General features: G+C 44.7%; 1 protein-coding gene across 8 annotated transcripts in view; it reads right to left on the bottom strand.

Moving 5' to 3' along the window:
* Positions 1-18517, bottom strand: part of NRF1 (nuclear respiratory factor 1) — a 121401-nt gene that overhangs the window by 27304 nt on the left and 75580 nt on the right. For 4 of the 8 annotated variants that reach the window (XM_077264413.1, XM_077264414.1, XM_077264418.1 and 1 more), the window contains 4 exons: positions 16251-16445; positions 10142-10243; positions 9221-9377; positions 561-701 (listed from right to left, as the gene is read on the bottom strand). In XM_077264413.1, the coding sequence (XP_077120528.1) occupies positions 561-701; positions 9221-9377; positions 10142-10243; positions 16251-16445 (595 nt within the window). Of the gene's footprint in view, positions 1-560; positions 702-3332; positions 3409-9219; positions 9378-10141; positions 10244-16250; positions 16446-18517 lie in introns of those variants that run through there. The other 4 variants (XM_077264415.1, XM_077264417.1, XM_077264419.1 and 1 more) reach the window with 2 other exon arrangements.

The raw sequence follows: 18517 nt of genomic DNA, 5'->3' as shown, positions 1-18517 counted from the left end.
TTCTCCCGTGCTTCCCCCATACTCTGGAACTCTCTAACCCAGCACATCAGACTCTCACCTACCATAGAAACTTTCAAAAAGAACCTGAAGACTCACCTCTTCCGACAAGCCTACAGCCTGCAGTGATCCTGAACCTACTGAACCGCCGCACAACCAGCTCTGCCCTCTCCTAGTGTATCATCACCCATCCCCTGCAGACTGTGAGCCCTCGCGGGCAGGGTCCTCCCTCCTTATGTACCCGTGTGCCTTGTTTTTGCTCATGTTTAATGTATTTGTCTATATTTGCCCCGTATTTCACATGTAAAGCGCCATGGAACAAATGGCGCTCTAAAAATAAATAATAATAATAATCACTAATTAGAATGCAATGTTTTGGACTCCAAAACGCTATTTCCTGATCGTGAGCACATAGCCTAAAATGTTCAACACTAACTGAGGCATTGGATGAATGTGAAGAATCTCATAGAAAACTAACCTGGAGGAGAAAAAAAGATGGATGACGATGTGTGAAAATGAGGCCTAAACCATAATGTCACATTGTGCAGCCAACTACCACCTACCATTGGCATCCTGTACTCCAGTCAACGCTCCAACAGCAGCTGCAGTCTCCCCTGACAAAACAATCTGTCCTCCTCCTTGTAGAGTGGCCTCTGCCAGCGTTGCTACTGCATGAGCCGCTGCCTCGCTATAATTAGACAATCAACATGGGAAAAAAAACACAACACCATTAAATAAGCCCTTCTACATATAGGAAAGCTACAGCTCTGCAAACAAAACAGCAAACCCTGTACATGAACATAGGTTTTCTTTATGCCAAGAAAGACACCAGTAAAGGCTGATAGTGAAAATGGTATGTGATCTGCAAGCAGGATATTACAGACGATGGGGAATGGATCAAATTGATTTAGAATTTTTGTGGGAAAAGTTTCAGTAAATCGCTGCTGTTTGTATACATGAGTCCAGTGGGCGGTTCTTTCCAGAGATAGCTGTCAATCACTGAGTAGGACCGCCCACTTGACTCGTATGGATACAAACAACAGGGATTTCAATGCATAAAATACAAGCTAAACTGAATCTTTTCCCACAAACGTATATATAATTCTGCTCAGCTTCAGTTGCCCTATATCATGCTGTCCACACATCAGACAGGTGCGACAGGTTCCCTATAAAGGGCTATTCAGCTTATAAAAATGACGACATATGGCTAGAATAAGCCATCACTTCAGTATCAACAGGAGCCGGACCTTGCTGTAATATACAATATTGGCATCCCAAAACACCAACTGACATATTTAAAAAAAATCATAAGTAATTACCAAAAGTAGTGTAATAACCCTGCCCGCATCACTGCATGGCCAGCCATCCCCACCTGCCTTACACACCAACTTACTCACTACTCCGGGCCATGCTGTGAGTTCTGTCTGATGCCGGCTCTATGCTGTATGCCTCAAGTCTAATGCTTGCTCTTTGCTTTCTTCCTGGCTGTGTGCTTAGAGCGGAGGCCTCGGCACTTCCTGATTCTTTAAGTGTCAGTGTTCACCTTCCTAAGGTGTTCCCAGACAATTGCCAAGAGGCCTCAAGTACTTAAGGCATTCCCACCCCTAGGGGAATGCCTGAGCAACTTACTTCCTCAGTCAGTGTCTTGCTGCTGAGGTGCCAGGTCCTGTCCTGCTATTACTCTTGTGTCAAGCCACCCAGTGGGGCTTAGTACCCTGGTCTGAATCCTTGCCTTGTTCTGTTCCCTGTCTGAACTTAGTCCTATTCCTGTGTCCATTAGTATCTGTCAGTAGCCTTTCCTATTCCGCTGTGTTTTCCCTTGTGTCACTCCTTCCTGCTCTGCCCTGTTCTGCTGTGCACCTTGCAGCTCTGCTCTGCGGTCCCACTCTGCAGCTCCGCCTTGCTCCGTTCCTTGCGGTTCCGCACTGCTCCATTCCTTGCAGTTCGGCTCCTCGCAGTTCTGCCCTGCTCTGCTCCTTGCAGTTCTGCTCTGCTCTCGTTTCTCACCTCGTTGGCCTTTGTCCTTACTGTCTGAACAGGTCCCTACCTGTTCCCATATAGCACTCACACCTGTCCGTGTTCCTGTCCTCCCTGAATCAGTCCCTGCTCTTCTAGTATGTACCGGTCTCTACCTGTTCCCATATATCACTATCGCCTGCCTGTGTCTCTGCCGTGCCCGCCTGCCAAGTGTCTCTGCCGTGCCTGCCAGTGTTCCGTCCCCCAGTGGGATCAGCAGCCACAGCCAGACACCACCCCGGAGTGGTACCTGGCAGCTACCTGCCGCACAAGCTTGACCTCACCATCAGAGGCTCCAGTGAACACCAAGGTAGCTACTTAGTCACGCCCCTTCTAGGGTACTCTGGTTTGTCGAACAGCGGGGCCACAATCCCTCGCGCCACCCAGTCAGGGCGCGAGCATAACAAGTAGATTCTAGAGTTGCCACTGGACACCTCACTACATTTAAATGAATGACTTGCCACAGTCCGCATACAATGTAATGGACAGCTTTCATAACTTACTCTTGCTATATATACACACGGAAGTTCTAGCTGGCGCTAGGTCCGACACTCAGTAACTCCAATAGCCTCTAATTGAGATGGCTGGAGCAGAAGTGCCATTCAATTGCATTCAATGGGGATTATAGTCATCATGTGTCGTCGTAGAGTGGTCAAGGGACCTCTTAAGAGAGGGTACCAGTAGTATCTCAAGAAATGTCTAAGGTCCATTTTCTTCTGTAACTCAATATGTACTCCTTTTATAGAGGATTGTTTCTCATGCGCATACCTACTGCATAGCACATGCAAAATTACCAAAGTTTATGAAGAGCGATAACCACCAAACAAATGCATCTGAATATCATGGTGGCATAGTGTAAGCAGTGGACTGCCCTGCTGCACTTTATGTAAGGTGACATCCTCTTTAGTTAAAAAAAAAGAAAATTAAATTGCAACACAAAGAAGGGAAAGGTCGCTGAATTATTTAAATCACTGGATCGGAAGGCATTTTAATGATATGCAAATGATGGAAAAAATGGAAATAAAATAGTCAAAACATCTTGATTTTGTCAGCATTCAGTAGCAGAAATTCACACACTTTCACACCTTGGTATGACGTCAATGGGGTTATTATTTCTTATCTAAAAAATGTTCTGACATGCTGAACACACTTGGGCACAGAAATCAAAAGTCACTGCTGGCAGCTCACTTTGCAACTGCAGACATCACAGATGTGCTTGATGGGAGACACGTCAATGGATGCGGCAGGTGATTGTAACAGATTTAGACTACGCAGGCTGCTCAAAGTAGCACAAGGAACATGAGGCCTGGTCTTGTCATGCTGAAATATGTTCCCTAGGACACTAGGATGAAACGGCCGTACCACTGATTCCATGACTGCTGCAGACATTCTGTTCTGCAAGTGAAAATGGATGACACATAAGCACAAGGCATCAAACAGTGTCTACACAAACCATCAGGAAACATCCAGTTACAGGTGTTCCATTGACATCCCGTCGCAGCTCTTAAAGGCTATCATGGTGCAGTGAAAGACGGCAATGGAGGTCTATGCTCTTCAGCGATGAGTCTCAATTTTGCCTTGTATGCAATGATAGCCAGAGATTGATCTGGTGACCAAGTGTGCATTCACCAAGGAACGTAACTCAGGACTCCCAGGATTATGGTGATGGGTGGTATAAAGTACAGAAGTCGGAGAACTCTATTTTTCATTGCACGTAACAAATAGTTGGGTGTTACAGGTTAAACTGATTTAGCCGTGGAACCAGTGATTTAACCATTTCCTTTTTTTCCCCCTTCTTGCCACAGCCATAATTTTTTTATTTTTCGGTCAAAACAGCCATGAGGGCTTTATATTTGTGGGACGAGTTGTACTTTTGAACGACACCAATGATTTTAACCTATCGTGTACGGGAAAACGGGAAACAATACAAGTGCGGTGAAATTGCAAAAAATGGGCAATCCCACAGGTTTTTTTTTTTTACCATGTTCACTGAATGCTAAAACTGACCAGCCATTATGATTCTCCAGGTCATTACGGGTTCATAGACACCAAACATGTCTACGTTCTTTTCTATCAAAGTGGTGAAAAAACATTCCAAAGTTTGTTAAAAAAACAAATAAATAAAAAATTGCGTCATTTTCCAAGACCCACAGCGTCTCCATCTCAGGTTGGGCGAGGGCTTATTTTTTGCGTGCGGAGCTGACGTTTTTAATGATATAATTTTGGTGCAGATTCAATCTTTTGATCTCCCGTTATTACATTTTACTTAAATGTTGCGGCGACCAAAAAAATGCCAGAGCCCACACCAAGAAGGGGGAGTCCAACATCGGTGTACATTTATGCCCAATAGCGGAAAGGGGTTAAAGAGACTCAGGAGCAGTTTTAAAAAAAATAAAAAAATCAGGCCGTATGGTAATCGTACTACTGTGAGCTGCCTACATTGCCCAAAGCATCTTTAGACTTGTCTCCCATCAAGCACACATAGGATGCCGATAGTTGGCAATTGCAAAGGTAGCTGCCAGCCGTGGATCTTGATGATTTGAATGCCCAAGTGCATTCAGCGTGGCAGAACATTCCTCAGACAACCATTAATAATCTCATTAATAGAATGCCAAGACATGTAAGGGCATAGATTTCTGCACGTGTCACCCCTACTTTATGGTTAAATTAAGATGTTTTGAAAAAGTGGTTTCCATTTTTTCGCAATTGGCATATTTATTAACATAAGTACAATAACCAATGTCCCAAATAAATAAAGCTGGCACTTCCAAATGCAATGTAAACACCAATAGTCACCCTAAGGAGTAACCACCATGAAGAGATCCAGAGTAACAATAATTAAGGCTTTTATTGGAAAAACTTCATATAAAATGCATAAAATGCCTAAGCACCCTAACATAAGGTGGAGGCTAGGTGCAGTACATCATTGGGTAATACCAGTTGCAAGGTAGTAATGTCATAATGATATAAAGATTTCAGTACATATTAGCTGCCCAAGCATGCCGACAATATACAAACAGTGCCAATGTACATGATCAATTATCACAGTAGTATCTACCGGAAGAAGCTCGGTGCGAAACGCGCGTTGGGGTGAGGTGGAGCGCGGTGCTGCCTGCAGGTAGATACTACTGTGATAATTGATCATGTACATTGGCACTGTTTGTATATTGTCGGCATGCTTGGGCAGCTAATATGTACTGAAATCTTTATATCATTATGACATTACTACCTTGCAACTGGTATTACCCAATGATGTACTGCACCTAGCCTCCACCTTATGTTAGGGTGCTTGGGCATTTTATATGAAGTTTTTCCAATAAAAGCCTTAATTATTGTTACTCTGGAACTCTTCATGGTGGTTACTCCTTAGGGTGACTATTGGTGTTTATATTTATCAACATGTCTATCAATCATGTGATTTTCATAATTCTACATGTCCTTCTTGGTGATGTATTTGCAATGTTAAGGACAGTAGTTAAGAACAGGGCAGCGCAGTGGTTAGCACAGCAGCCTTGCAGCGCTGGAGTCCTGGGTTCAAACCCCAACAAGGACAACATCTGCAAAGAGTTTGTATGTTCTCTCCTTTTTTGAGTGGGTTTCCTCCGGGTACTCCGGTTTCCTCCCACATTCCAAAGACATACTGATAGGGAATTTAGATTGTGAGCCCCAACGGAGACAGTGATGATAATGTGTGCAAACTGTAAAGCGCTGCGGAATATGTTAGCGCTATATAAAAATAAAGATTATTATTATTATTATTAGAACTGAAAAAAAATTTGAAAGTTTAAAAACAAACAAAATTGGATTTTTGTAACAATTTTCCAGTGTGTATTTTTCTGTAATAGAGCTGTATTTTCTGGGTGGCGAGAGTTTTATTGCAATTAATTTGTGTTATACATGTTCTTTGCATTTTTTTCTTTTTATAGCCAGATGTGAAGACTGAAAAATTAAATTTTTAGGTTTTTTTTTATCTTTGATTTTATATTTTGATACGACTGACTTTTACAGAGGCAGTGATACCAAGAATATTTTTTTTTATTTGTGTAAAATAGAAAGATTAAAATTCTTAATTTTTAAAAACTTTTCTTTTATTGTTTTAGTCTTTTCAGGGGGCTTGAACCTGCGATTGTCTGAGCACTTTTACTACATACTGTGATCAGTTTGTGGTTGATCTTTACAGGAGTACACAAATGACGACGGGGGCCATGGCATAACCCATTGATATCCAGAGATTGTGGTGTGGGGTGGAGGAAATCAATGCGAGCTGGTGTTCTCACTGATAAACAATATTAAAATGCCACTGTCTGATTATCATTAGCATTTAAATGGTTAACAGCAGCATTCAGCTCAGCTCCAGCTGAGACTGATGCTGGACATGTAACATCTTCTATCGCAACAGGAGGTAGCTCAGCTACACATGCGGTGACCCCCATACATTGTTGTCATTTAGTGATAAGGGGTCAATAAGGAAAAAATAATACCATTTGATCATGATATGCAATAATGTAAATTTTTCTACACTTCACAGACACAAAACCATATTGCAGTTAAGATTTTTTTTTTTTTTTAGCAAAATTCAGCCGTCCCTCCCCTCCCTTCTGTAAGGCTACGTTCACATTTGCGGTGTGCGCCGCAGCGTCGCCGCCGCAACGCACAGCGCAAATGTGAACACATGCACAACGCAGCTTTTTGCGCCGCATGCGTCCTTTTTTTCATTGATTTTGGACGCAGCAAAAATGCAACTTGCTGCGTCCTCCGCGACCCGACGCGGGCGCCGCAGGGACGCATGCGGCGCAAAAAGCAAGTGCACCGCATGTCCATGCGCCCCCATGTTAAATATAGGGGCGCATGATGCATGCGGCGCCGCTGCGGCGGGCGCCGCTAATGTGAACGTAGCCTAAGAGTACCCTCTGCTGTTATAACACTGCATGGTACATTTCCCAATATTAGTAGGTTGCCATTTGTGCTGAAGATTTATCTTAACATTTGGTTCATGGTAATTTCTCTAAACAGAGAAAATATAATAAATGAATGAATAAGAAAACACAAACATCTACCCAATTGACAATATATGAATCTCGGAAAGCTCTGGAGAGGGGCACAAGCACACACAAAATATGGCAATAACAGTCTAGTAAAGGATAAGTATAAGTGATGGTAGTGAGCACAACACCTTTATAATTGTGAGAAGCCGCTGCTGCCCCGTGGCTGGAGGAAATGGCTCCTCCAGATGTATAATTACAAATATGGCAACTGTCATGTTTAGGTGGGCTAAGCAGCGGGAATGAAGAGCGTTGCGATTCCAAATAGATTTTTATTAATTCCAATACGTTTCTGCACCAGAACGGCACCTTTCTCAAAAGCCTAAAAAACTAAGTGTGCAGGGTACAACTGGAGAATTAAATAGAATAAGATTTCTCCAAGAATCATGAGGAAAGCCCCTAAAGAGGAGGAAGTCAATGAAAAAGTGTTAACAGAGATGGTGAAGTGGTTAATAAAGTGCATAAAAGAAAAAAAAAAATAGGGAAGGAGAATGGAGTCGGGAAGAAAGTTAAAGGATGAGCAGGCAGCTTGATATATAGAGAAGTGTGACAGAAAGATGGGAATGTTAAAGGGCCACTGTCACCCCCCCCCCCAGCCGTTATAAACTAAAAGAGCCACCTTGTGCAGCAGTAATGCTGCAGTCTAACAAGGTGGCTCTTTTAGTTTTTGATTCATTTATTAGCTCAATAAAGCGTTTTATAAATTGGCCACACATACCAGATATTATACCTGGAGGCGGTCCGAAGAGTCCTGTATGAATCCCCCAACTGCCGTCACTCTTCTCTTCAGGGGCGATGGTTGCCGCCCCCTTCGCGTTGTTGCTTCTTAAATCCGGCGCCTGCGCTGTGCGTGCCTGCCTGGGGCCTGCGCAGTCTTCATTATCAGTAGCAGCTCAGATGCAGGGTGCCTGACTGCGCCTGTGCGGGCAGTGCGGCCGCCCTGTTACTGAATCCCCGCCCCGCACTGTGTTATTCATTATGCACAGTGCGGGGCTGGCATTCCTGGGCATGCGCACTGCGCTTGTCAGACGCTCCCCCGGTTTCCAGCGTCGTTCTTTGTGGCTGTTCCAAACGTCGGCAATGAAACCTGTATATTCGGACAATGCTGGAAGGCGGGGGACCGGGGGAGCGTCTGACAAGCGCAGTGCGCATGCCAAGGAATGCCAGCCCCGCACTGTGCATAATGAATAACACAGTGCGGGGCGGGGATTCAGTAACAGGGCGGCCGCACTGCCCGCACCTGCGCAGTCAGGCACCCTGCATCTGAGCTGCTACTGATAATGAAGACTGCGCAGGCCCCAGGCAGGCACGCACAGCGCAGGCGCCGGATTTAAGAAGCAACAACGCGAAGGGGGCGGGTACCATCGGCCCTGAAGAGAAGAGTGACGGCAGTTGGGGGATTCATACAGGACGCTTCGGACCGCCTCCAGGTATAATATCTGGTATGTGTGGCCAATTTATAAAACGCTATATTGAGCTAATAAATGAATCAAAAACTAAAAGAGCCACCTTGTTAGACTGCAGCATTACTGCTGCACAAGGTGGCTCTTTTAGTTTATAACGGCTGGGGGGGGGGGGGGGGGGGTGACAGTGGCCCTTTAAGAATTGTGAAAGGAAATAAGTGGAAGCAGTAAATAGAACTACTTAAAGTTTTCCACTTATTTCCTTTCACAATTCTTAACATTCCCATCTTTCTATCATACTTCTCTACATCTCAATCTGCTCAATCATATTTCAACTTTCTCCCAGCTCCTTCCCTAGTTTCTTCTAATTTTTTTAAAATTTACTTTATAAGCCATTCCACCCTCTTGGTGTTAACACTTTTTCCCATCAACTTTCTCCTCCTACCCTCTGGGGGCTGTTCTCATGCTTCTTGGAGCCATTTTATCTATTTAAAGCCTCCAGTTGTACCCTGCACACTTGGTTTTCATACCTTCAGAAAGGTGCTGGTATGGGCAGAAACGCGTTAGTATTAATAAACGTTTTGGAATCCCAAGGCTCTTCATTCCTGCAGCGCAGCCCACCTTAACAAGACAGTTTTCATTTTTGCCAATAATGAATCTTATGACTAAAGGGGCTGAACTTAACATATGTTTGCAGATATTGATCCACATACTAGCTAACAAGCTAAAATTTTTAAATACTCCTTAGATTTGTAATATACCTATTAAGAGCCATTGTCACAGTGGCTCCTGGTGCCATATCATGGGATGCTGCAACAGCGGCCTCAGCAAGGGATGCTACCGCTTGAGTGGCTTCAGAAGCTTGAGTAGTTTGGATGGTCATCTCTCCCCCTTGAAGTGTTGCCCAGTTCTGCTCCACCTGTGGGAAAACATTTTTGGTGACCAGAATGCTTAGCATGATGCTGCTACAAGATTTCACATACTGCATCTGTGTAGCTTTAGAGATATGCACGTGATGCTAGTTTTCTCTCCTCCCCTGCACCGATCACACCAGATCTCTCAGTGACCGGGAAGGACGAAGTGTCAGCACACTCCTTGATCACAGGAGGCTGCCTTCAGACAATAAAACGTACACACTTTTTAAAAAGATTTCTTTCTTGCTGCAAAGTGTGTTTTATAGTCCAAAGATTAAGGTGAATTACTGGGATAAAATATACACATTCTTCACATGACATTTGTTGATCACCGAACAGGAATAGTAACAGGAACTAAAATCACCAGTTCTTCCAGTTGCGAACTAATATCCAGTTTAGGCACAACAAAGTTGTAGCTGAAGTTCTGAACTACGGTATATGTTTTTGAATTGATTGCAAAAGTCTACTTTTATTAAATAAGAATCAATGGATAGCAATAGAAGGCAGAAGTTGTTGGGGCATTTCAGAATTGTCAGCAAGCCATCACCTCTTCTGAGGATAGGCAATAACTTGCTAAGATGGGAATAACCTTTGCATTTCAGAGGAGTCACCAAGCTTTCTAAGATGGCTAGGAACAGGGTGTGTAGAAGTCCAACATGCCTGAACCCCAAATATCACACTGGCCACTGGGAGACAGCTGAAGGCCCATACACATGCTTATCTCAAATGTGTGGGCATTCTTGGCTTTCTGTGCAAATCATTACCTTACCTCTCCATCACTGACTGTGGAATAATTGACTTGTGCAACGGTTACAGTAGTTGGCAGCTCTGATGCATCTGCAAGTGTGGCAACAGTAGCCCCTGTGCCGACCTGTAACAAAGAAAATGGCTATTTCATGCCATTATTGACTGTACAAGTGTTCAGAATTTCTCCATTGCACAAAGGAACTCTGTTTAGATCTCACCAAGACTAAGCTCAGAACATATTCCTCAACATTATCTAGTCAGTTCAACAAATGACAAGTTTTTTTTATATTAGAGTATTTAAAGAGGAGCTTTCACCAAAGGTTTCATACTTAACTGGACAAAGGATGCAATAGTGACTACATATAGGAATAAAACATTTTTTTGCGCATCTCAGTTACTGAGATATTAGTAATAACACTTTTGTCACCTAATGATTTAACTTTAGGTTCAAGTGGGTGTTACTTTCATAGAGGGGGCGCTGTACTTGTGCCTCCTCTATGACATTGACCAATCAGAAGCAGGCAGGAACATAGAAGTGCAGAAGGACCTGTGATAAAGTCATCAGGATAACATGACCTAAATAAGCTCTGAAGATATATTAAATAGCACAAAAGTGTGGAAATATTAACTGGAGTTAAAAGGAACTTCTCGCCACCAAAATGAAAGGTGAGCTAAGCCCACCGGCATCAGGGTTTATCTACAGAATTCTGTAATGCTGTAGATAAGCCCCCGATGTATCCTAAAAGATGAGAAAAAGAGGTTAGATTATACTCACCCAGGGGCGGTCCCGGTCAGGTTCTGGTCCGATGGGTGTCGCAGTCCGGCGCCTTCTATCTTCATCAGATGACGTCTTCTTCTTGTCTTCACGCTGTGGCTCCGGCGCAGGAGTACTTTGTCTGCCCTGATGAGGGCAGAGCAAAGTACTGCAGTGCGCAGACGCCAGGCCTCTCTGACCTCTCCCGACGCCTACGCACTGCAGCACTTTGCTCTGCCCTCAACAGGGCAGACAAAGTATGCCTGCGCCGGATCAGCAGCGTGAAGACAAGAAGAGGACATCGTAAGAAGATGGGAGGCCCCGGACCGGGACGCCCATCGTACCGGGACCGCCCCTGGGTGAGTAAAATCTAACCACTTTTTCTCATCTTTTAGGATACATTGGGGGCTTATCTACAGCATTCCAGAATGCTGTAGATAAGCCCCTAATGCTGGTGGGCTTAGCTCACCTTCGATTTTGGGGGTGACAGGTTCCCTTTAAGTAAATAATTTAAGTAACCCCAGTTTGCAATCAAATAAAATTAAACAAAACTTACCTTTTCTATGGTTATTTAATTACATAAATAATTCAGGACTTTGTATTTGCTTAAAGATAATCTGTCAGTAGGATCAATCCACCTAATCCATCCATTCATGGGCATGCAAGTCATAGGGAGCTGAATAAAATTAAAACTTTAAATTTGCGATCTAGCGTTTTATTCCACATTTTTCAAATGAGCTGTTAACAGCTATGAGACCAATACAGATCTACCCGGAGTATCTGCCTCCAGAACTTATTTTAAAGGAGGAGTAATCAATGTGCAACAACTGCCACTTTGCCTTCATAATCACACACGGCTCTGCAGTGAGATCAGAAGTAACAGTACAGCAGAAGTGAACTTTGTCTTATTACAAACATTTGCAGTAGGAGTTATTCACTCATAGTGCTGGCATCTCTGTTGTGCCTGATTAGAGCAGAATTTAATCTTGTCTCATTGCAAACATATTTGCAGTGATGTCAGCTCTGCTATACTGCCCCTCCGGAGCCCCATGCTGGCTGCCAGTGAGCTGGAAGAGAACACCTGCAGTACAAATGTGCTGGTATAACAGAAGAGAACTTTGTTAGCTCTGCCGTCCAGTGTTGTTGTTATTATTATTAATTTATATAGCACCATTATTTCCATGGTACTGTACATGAGAAAGGGGCTACGTACAGAGTAATAGATATCGTTTACAGTAAACAAATTTACAATGACAGACTGGTACAGAGGGGAGAGGACCCTGTCCTTGCGGACTTACATTCTGTGGGATAATAGGGAAGAGACAGAAGGTCGGGGGTGCGCGTGGTGAGGCGGCAGCTTGGCTGGTGGTGAGGCGGCAGCTCGGCTGGAGGTGAGGCGGCAGCTCGGCTGGCGGTGAGGCGGCAGCTCGGCTGGCGGTGAGGCGGCAGCTCGGCTGGCGGTGAGGCGGCAGCTCGGCTGGCGGTGAGGCGGCAGCTCGGCTGGCGGTGAGGCGGCAGCTCGGCTGGCGGTGAGGCGGCAGCTCGGCTGGCGGTGAGGCGGCAGCTCGGCTGGCGGTGAGGCGGCAGCTCGGCTGGCGGTGAGGCGGCAGCTCGGCTGGCGGTGAGGCGGCAGCTCGGCTGGCGGCAGCTCGGCTGGCGGCAGCTCGGCTGGCGGCAGCTCGGCTGGCGGTGAGGCGGCAGCTCGGCTGGTGGTGAGGCGGCAGCTCGGCTGGCGGTGAGGCGGCAGCTCGGCTGGCGGTGAGGCGGCAGCTCGGCTGGCGGTGAGGCGGACGTTTTGAGGCGTGGAATTCCAGAGGATGGGTGATATTTGGGAGAAATCTTGGAGGCGGTTGTGTGAGGAACAAATAAGTGTGGAGGAGAGTAGGAGGTCTTGGGAGGATCGAAGATTACGTAAGGGAAGAAACTGGGAGATTAGTTCAGAGATATAGGGAGGACAGGTTGTGAATGGTTTTGTAGATCAGTGTTAGTAGTTTGAACTGGATTCATTGGGGAATTGGGAGCCAGTGGAGGGATTTGCAGAGGGGAGAAGCAGGGGAGTAGCGAGGAGAGAGGTGGATTAGCCGGGCAGCAGAGTTGAGGACAGACTGGAGCGGTGCAAGAGAGTTAGTGAGGAGGCCACAGAGGAGGGTTTTGCAGTAATCGAGGTGGGAGATGATGAGGGTATGCACAAGAGTTTTAGTAGATTGTAGGCTGAGGAAGGGACGGATTATGGCAATATTTTTGAGTTGGAGGCGACAGGTGGTGGCAAGAGTTTGGACGTGCGGTTTGAAGGACCGGGCAGAGTTGAGAGTTACCCCAAGGGAGAGGATTTCAGGTGCTGTAGAGAGCATGATGCCGTTTACCATAATAGATAGATCAGGTAGGGGGGATATGTGAGATGGGGGAAAGATGATGAGTTTGGTTTTGTCTACATTGAGTTTTAGGAAGCGAGCGGTGAAGGAGCATATGACATTCCGGGATTCTGGACAGCAGAGAGGTGACATCTGGGCCAGAGAGGTAGCTCTGAGTGTCATCCGCATACAGGTGGTACTGGAAGCCATGGGACTTTATGAGTTGTCCTAGGCCAAGGGTATAAATGGAAAAAAGTAGGGGCCCTAGGACAGAGCCTTGAGGGACTCCAACAGAGAGAGGGCGGGATGAGGAGGTAGTGTGGGAGTGGGAAACGCTAAATGTGCGGTCGGAAAGGTATGAGGCAATCCAGGACAGGGCAAGGTCTTTGATGCCAATGGAAGAAAGAATCTGTAGCAGTAGGCAGTGGTCGACTGTGTCGAAGGCAGAGGACAGGTCGAGAAGGAGGAGGATGGAGAACTGTCTGTTAGCTTTGGTAGTAAGTCATTAGTAATTTTTTTCAGGGCAGTTTCGGTGGAGTGATGGGGCGGAAGCCAGATTGGAGGTTGTCAAGGAGAGAGTTAGATGAGAGGTAGGAGGAAAGTTGAGCATGGACATGCTGCTCAAGGAGTTTTGGAGCAAACGGGAGCAGTTATATGGGGTGATAGCTGGGCATAGCAGTTGGGTCAAGGTTAGCCTTTTTGAGGATGGGTGTGATGGTGGCATGTTTGAAGGCAGAGGGGAAGGTACCAGAAGATAGCGATAGGTTGAAGAGATGGAATAGGGCTGGAATGAGCGTGTTAGTGAGGTTGGGGAGCAGGTGGGAAGGGATGGGGTCAAGTGCACAGGTGGTGAGGTGTGATTTGGAAAGGAGGTGAGTAAGCTTTCCTTCAGGGATGTTGCTTTGCGTTGTTTGGTCGATCTTGTTTTTGAAGTAGGTGGCAAAGTCCTCGGAAGAAATGAGGTGATTTGGAGGTGGCAGTGGTGGGAGGAGGAGAGAGTTAAATGTGCTGAACAGTTTTTTTGGGTTGTAGGATAATGAAGATACAAGGTTTGTGAAATAGATCTGTTTAGCAGAGGTGAGAGCTAATTTGAAGGCAAGTGTAGCTTGTTTGAAAGCAGTGAAGTCGTCTGGCAGGTGTATTTTCTTCCAACACTGCTCCGCGAACCTGGATGCTTGTCGAAGTTTTTTGGTGAGATTGTTAAGCCAGGGTTGCCTAATGATTCGTCGCACTTTGCCATGCATGAGAGGGGCGACTGAGTCTATGGCTGATGTGAGGGTGGCGTTATAGAAAGCGGTGGCGCTGTCCGTGTCGTGGAGTGAAGATATGGAGGACAGGGGTAGAAGAGAGTCTGTGAATGTCTAGGTGTGCAAGGTTTCTGAGAGGATGTGGTAATGGCTGGACATGGGGGGCTAGTGAGGACAAGGATGAGAAGGTGAGTAGATGGTGGTCAGATAGGGGGAAGGGAGAGGTTGTGAGATTAGATAAGGAACAGAGGCGGGTGAAGATGATGTCTAGCATATGTCCGTCTGTGTGGGTGGCTGTGGAGGACCACTGAGTGAGTCCAAAGGATGAAGTAAGGCCCAGGAGCTTGGAGGCTACTGGCTGGTGTCAGTAGGCATATTAAAGTCATCCATTATGATGGTGGGGATGTCAGCAGAGAGGAAGTGAAGAAGCCAGGTGGAGAATTGGTCAATGAAAGCAGTGACTGAGCCCGGTGGTCGGTATAAGACAGCCATTAGGAGATTAGAGGGAAAGTAGATACGGACAGAGTGAATCTCGAAAGAAGGGAGGATAAGGGAGGGTGGGGGTTGGATAGGGTTGAAGGAGCAGTTTTTCTTACTGTAGTGCTGTGTGCCAGCATGAGGATTGGTTTGTAGATATCAAAGTATCATTATATTAAACTCCCTATGACCTACATACCCATAGACACCACTTAGGAAAGTTGATCCTATTGACAGATTCCCTTTAACATAGGCCAACAATAGAAAAAAGACAAATAAACAACCCAAAATACAATCATTAGCAAAAAGTTTAAGGGAATCTGTCACCATGAAATGGCAGCCCAGTCTACAGGCACCATGATATAGAGCAGAAGAGCTGACTAATTGATATATTTTGTTTGTGAGAATAACAAATCAATCACAGATTGGACCGCCCACTGGAAAGAAAATCTCAGAAAGAGCAGAGGTTTAAATGAATAAAACACAGGTTATACTCAACTTCTCACAAAACTATGGCTTTGATTCATCATTTGCTTTTTTAAGGCATTTTTATCTTATAGTAGGTTACTGACATTTTTTACACTAAATTTATCAAAATGACGCACATGATTCATGAATTTGGCAGAGTCAAATGGGCTTGTATTCCTGCTTTTGGGACTTTTTGAGCAAACAGTTGCAAAAGATACGACTTTTGAATTAGGTGAAGAAAATTGCTCCAGGAGAGGATTGGACTAGTGGTGTGCCAAATTTAGCAAATTTTTTAAAACTCGTAACAGAAAAAAAAAAAAACATCTGGAATTTACAAACATCTACTGTACATTCACAGAGCAGGAAAAAAAACCGTAATACAGATGCACACGTATGAAAACAGACTTTAAAAAAAGCACAAATAGAAAAATGAATTAGGTAGGTGCAAAAGACACAAAACTAGGCAAAAAAAAAAACAAAAAAAAAAAAAAACACGTGCAAATGATGATTCCGGGCCTGTATAACAATCTGCTCAATAACATGATACCTGCAGATTGGACACTACCGTTATTGACCGGTTCCTTTTAAATGGTAACAACAGAGTTAGCAGAAAAAGGTGGAGCTGTGTAAAGGCCAACAGGGTTGATAAAATTTTAGCAAAACTCAATGCCTTACGTAACATACATACAGTATACACAAGATAGTTGGTGCATATATTCACTTGTGCCTAGTAGATGGCCCATTTGCTTATTCTTTCGCTTACTTCAGTCTATATTTTATGTAAGATTTGTCAAACTGTAAAAAAAACAAAAACTAAAACGTTAATAGACGTACCTGAATTAGGGACACTGTGCCATCTGGGTTGCTGATCGTCTGTACCACAGTCTGTGAGGGCACAAAGTGAGCAATGCCATGGGCAGTTGTCACCTGTTGTGTTTGCTGATCCTCAAATGCATACAACAGATCTTCCCTACCATGCTGCTTATAACAGTTCTTCACTATTGTTCGTAAAGCTTGAGTCCAGGAAACCTACAATATAAAAGGATAGATAAGCTGTAGGAGATTTCCACATATATAACATGTATTGCTTCCATGTCATCAGAACGTGCACATGGCAGTACTAGGACTAAACCAGTTCTGGGTTCTGCAAAGCCACAGTGTAGAGGCAACGGGACCGTGAAGTGGTCTCTTTAGTTCAGCGCAATGTCAAAACGTTTAACGCATTATGTAAGCCATCAGATGAAAAATAGAAAAAATAATTATGCTCCGTCAAATATCAGAAGTCAGTGAATGTTATGGATAGGTGCAAAACTTATGCAAGTACTGCAAATGCACAGTCCTTCTCACCTCGGAGTGATAAGGACTGGTTTTAAAGGCGGAAAAAAAAAAGTTACGAGCTCTATATGTGTCCGGTCCCGCACACAAAAAAAATGGAAGGCTGCAACTGGCTCATAAACAGGCATCTACAGAAATGGGTATATGCCCAGGGTGTCACTGCAGGAACGTATAATTTTTATATTTTATTATAGCCAATAAAACTGTACACAATATAGACTGCGTTAAATGAGATCAGCTTTCTGCTCATGCCACTTGCCTTCCCTAAACACCTAGGGTACGTTCCCATGTTCAATAATTGCTGAATCAAACCTGCAGTGGCCAGATGTTACAGCTTAGAACTCCCATGTCCACAGATGCCTGCGTATCACCCGCGGAGACTGACATGTGGAGCGTCTTTCAAGACCGCAGCATGTCAACTTTTTTTGTGGATACGATAGTTTCCGCAAAAGAAATAACATCAATAGAATGTATTGAACGCGGTGAATCCGCACGGTTCAGTGAACATATGCAGGTTTACCTGCGTTCAACAGAAAGCAGCGTTTTGGACGCAAAGAGAATACACTGAGTCCAAAGCGCTGCTACATCCGGAACATGGGCAAATAGCCTTAATGGGAATCTGTCAGCAGGTTTTTTCTATGTAAGCTGAAGACAGCATGTTGTAAGGGTTAAAACACAGATTTCAGTGATGCCTCTCTTATCAAGCTCTGTGGTTATGTTTGCTTCTAATGATCGGTTCCCTTTAAACTGTCACCTCAAATTGGCGGGATATTTAAATGACTTTTTACCAGTCCAATGGGAGGCGTTTCATCTTCTTTTCTCCACCCCGTCCGTCCCTGTTGTCTGCAATATGTTAGTGAATTAGAGTACGTGTGCTCCATAGCTGGCGCGTGCGCAATGCAATGTTCGGTCGCAAAAGGGCGGTATGCTTTGCCCAACTGCGGGCAAAGCCGAAAAGCATTACTGCGCATGCACCCGCGCACTATGTCCCGGAAGTATTTAGCGGTGTTGCGGGACATAGTGTGTGAGTGTGCATGCGCAATAATGCTTTTTGGCTTTGCCCGCAGTTGGGCGAAGCATACTGAGCGTGCGCGACCGAACATTGCATAGCGCACGCGCCAACTATGGAGCACACGTACTCTAATTCACTAACATATTGCAGACAACAGGGACGGACGGGGTGGAGAAATGAACATGAAACACCGCCCATCGGACAGGTAAAAAGTCATTTAAATATCCTGCCAATTTGAGGTGACAGGTTCCCTTTAAGCACCAGGAGCTTATTATTGCTTGGCCTCCGTGTCCAGCAAAACAGGAGGGGCCTGTGATATGCACCTCACTATCTATGGACTTTGCACATAAAGAACCTGGTGTGGGCGAGGTTAGCTTTCTCAGCTCTGCTTCAATGCTAAATCTAAAAACTCTGATTGTGTCATAACTGCTGCACCCAGTAAACCAAGCGATACATCTTTGGATTCAGCTTCTCTTTGCCTACATCAGGCTGCCCTCAGATGAGGTAGGAAAAAACTGCTGATGGATTCCTTTTAAGACTGGAATCATGATGGTAAAAAGACAGGATTCAAATTACAATATTGGTTTAGTAATGCAATCCCATGAGAACTAAAGAGTTCCTAATGCATCTGAAATTATTACCATTTTCAATAAATACTAACTTAAAAAATACACCATTACCGGGGGAAAGGGTGTTTTGAGGATCTTTGCAATATTTTCATGAAGTTTATTAATAATAGTAAACACTATTTTTT

Source organism: Ranitomeya variabilis, chromosome 5 (assembly GCF_051348905.1).
Source record: "Ranitomeya variabilis isolate aRanVar5 chromosome 5, aRanVar5.hap1, whole genome shotgun sequence".
Classification (NCBI taxonomy): domain Eukaryota; kingdom Metazoa; phylum Chordata; class Amphibia; order Anura; family Dendrobatidae; genus Ranitomeya; species Ranitomeya variabilis.
The sequence above is the reverse complement of the archived record's forward strand: the minus strand, read 5'-3'. Positions and strand labels throughout refer to the sequence as shown.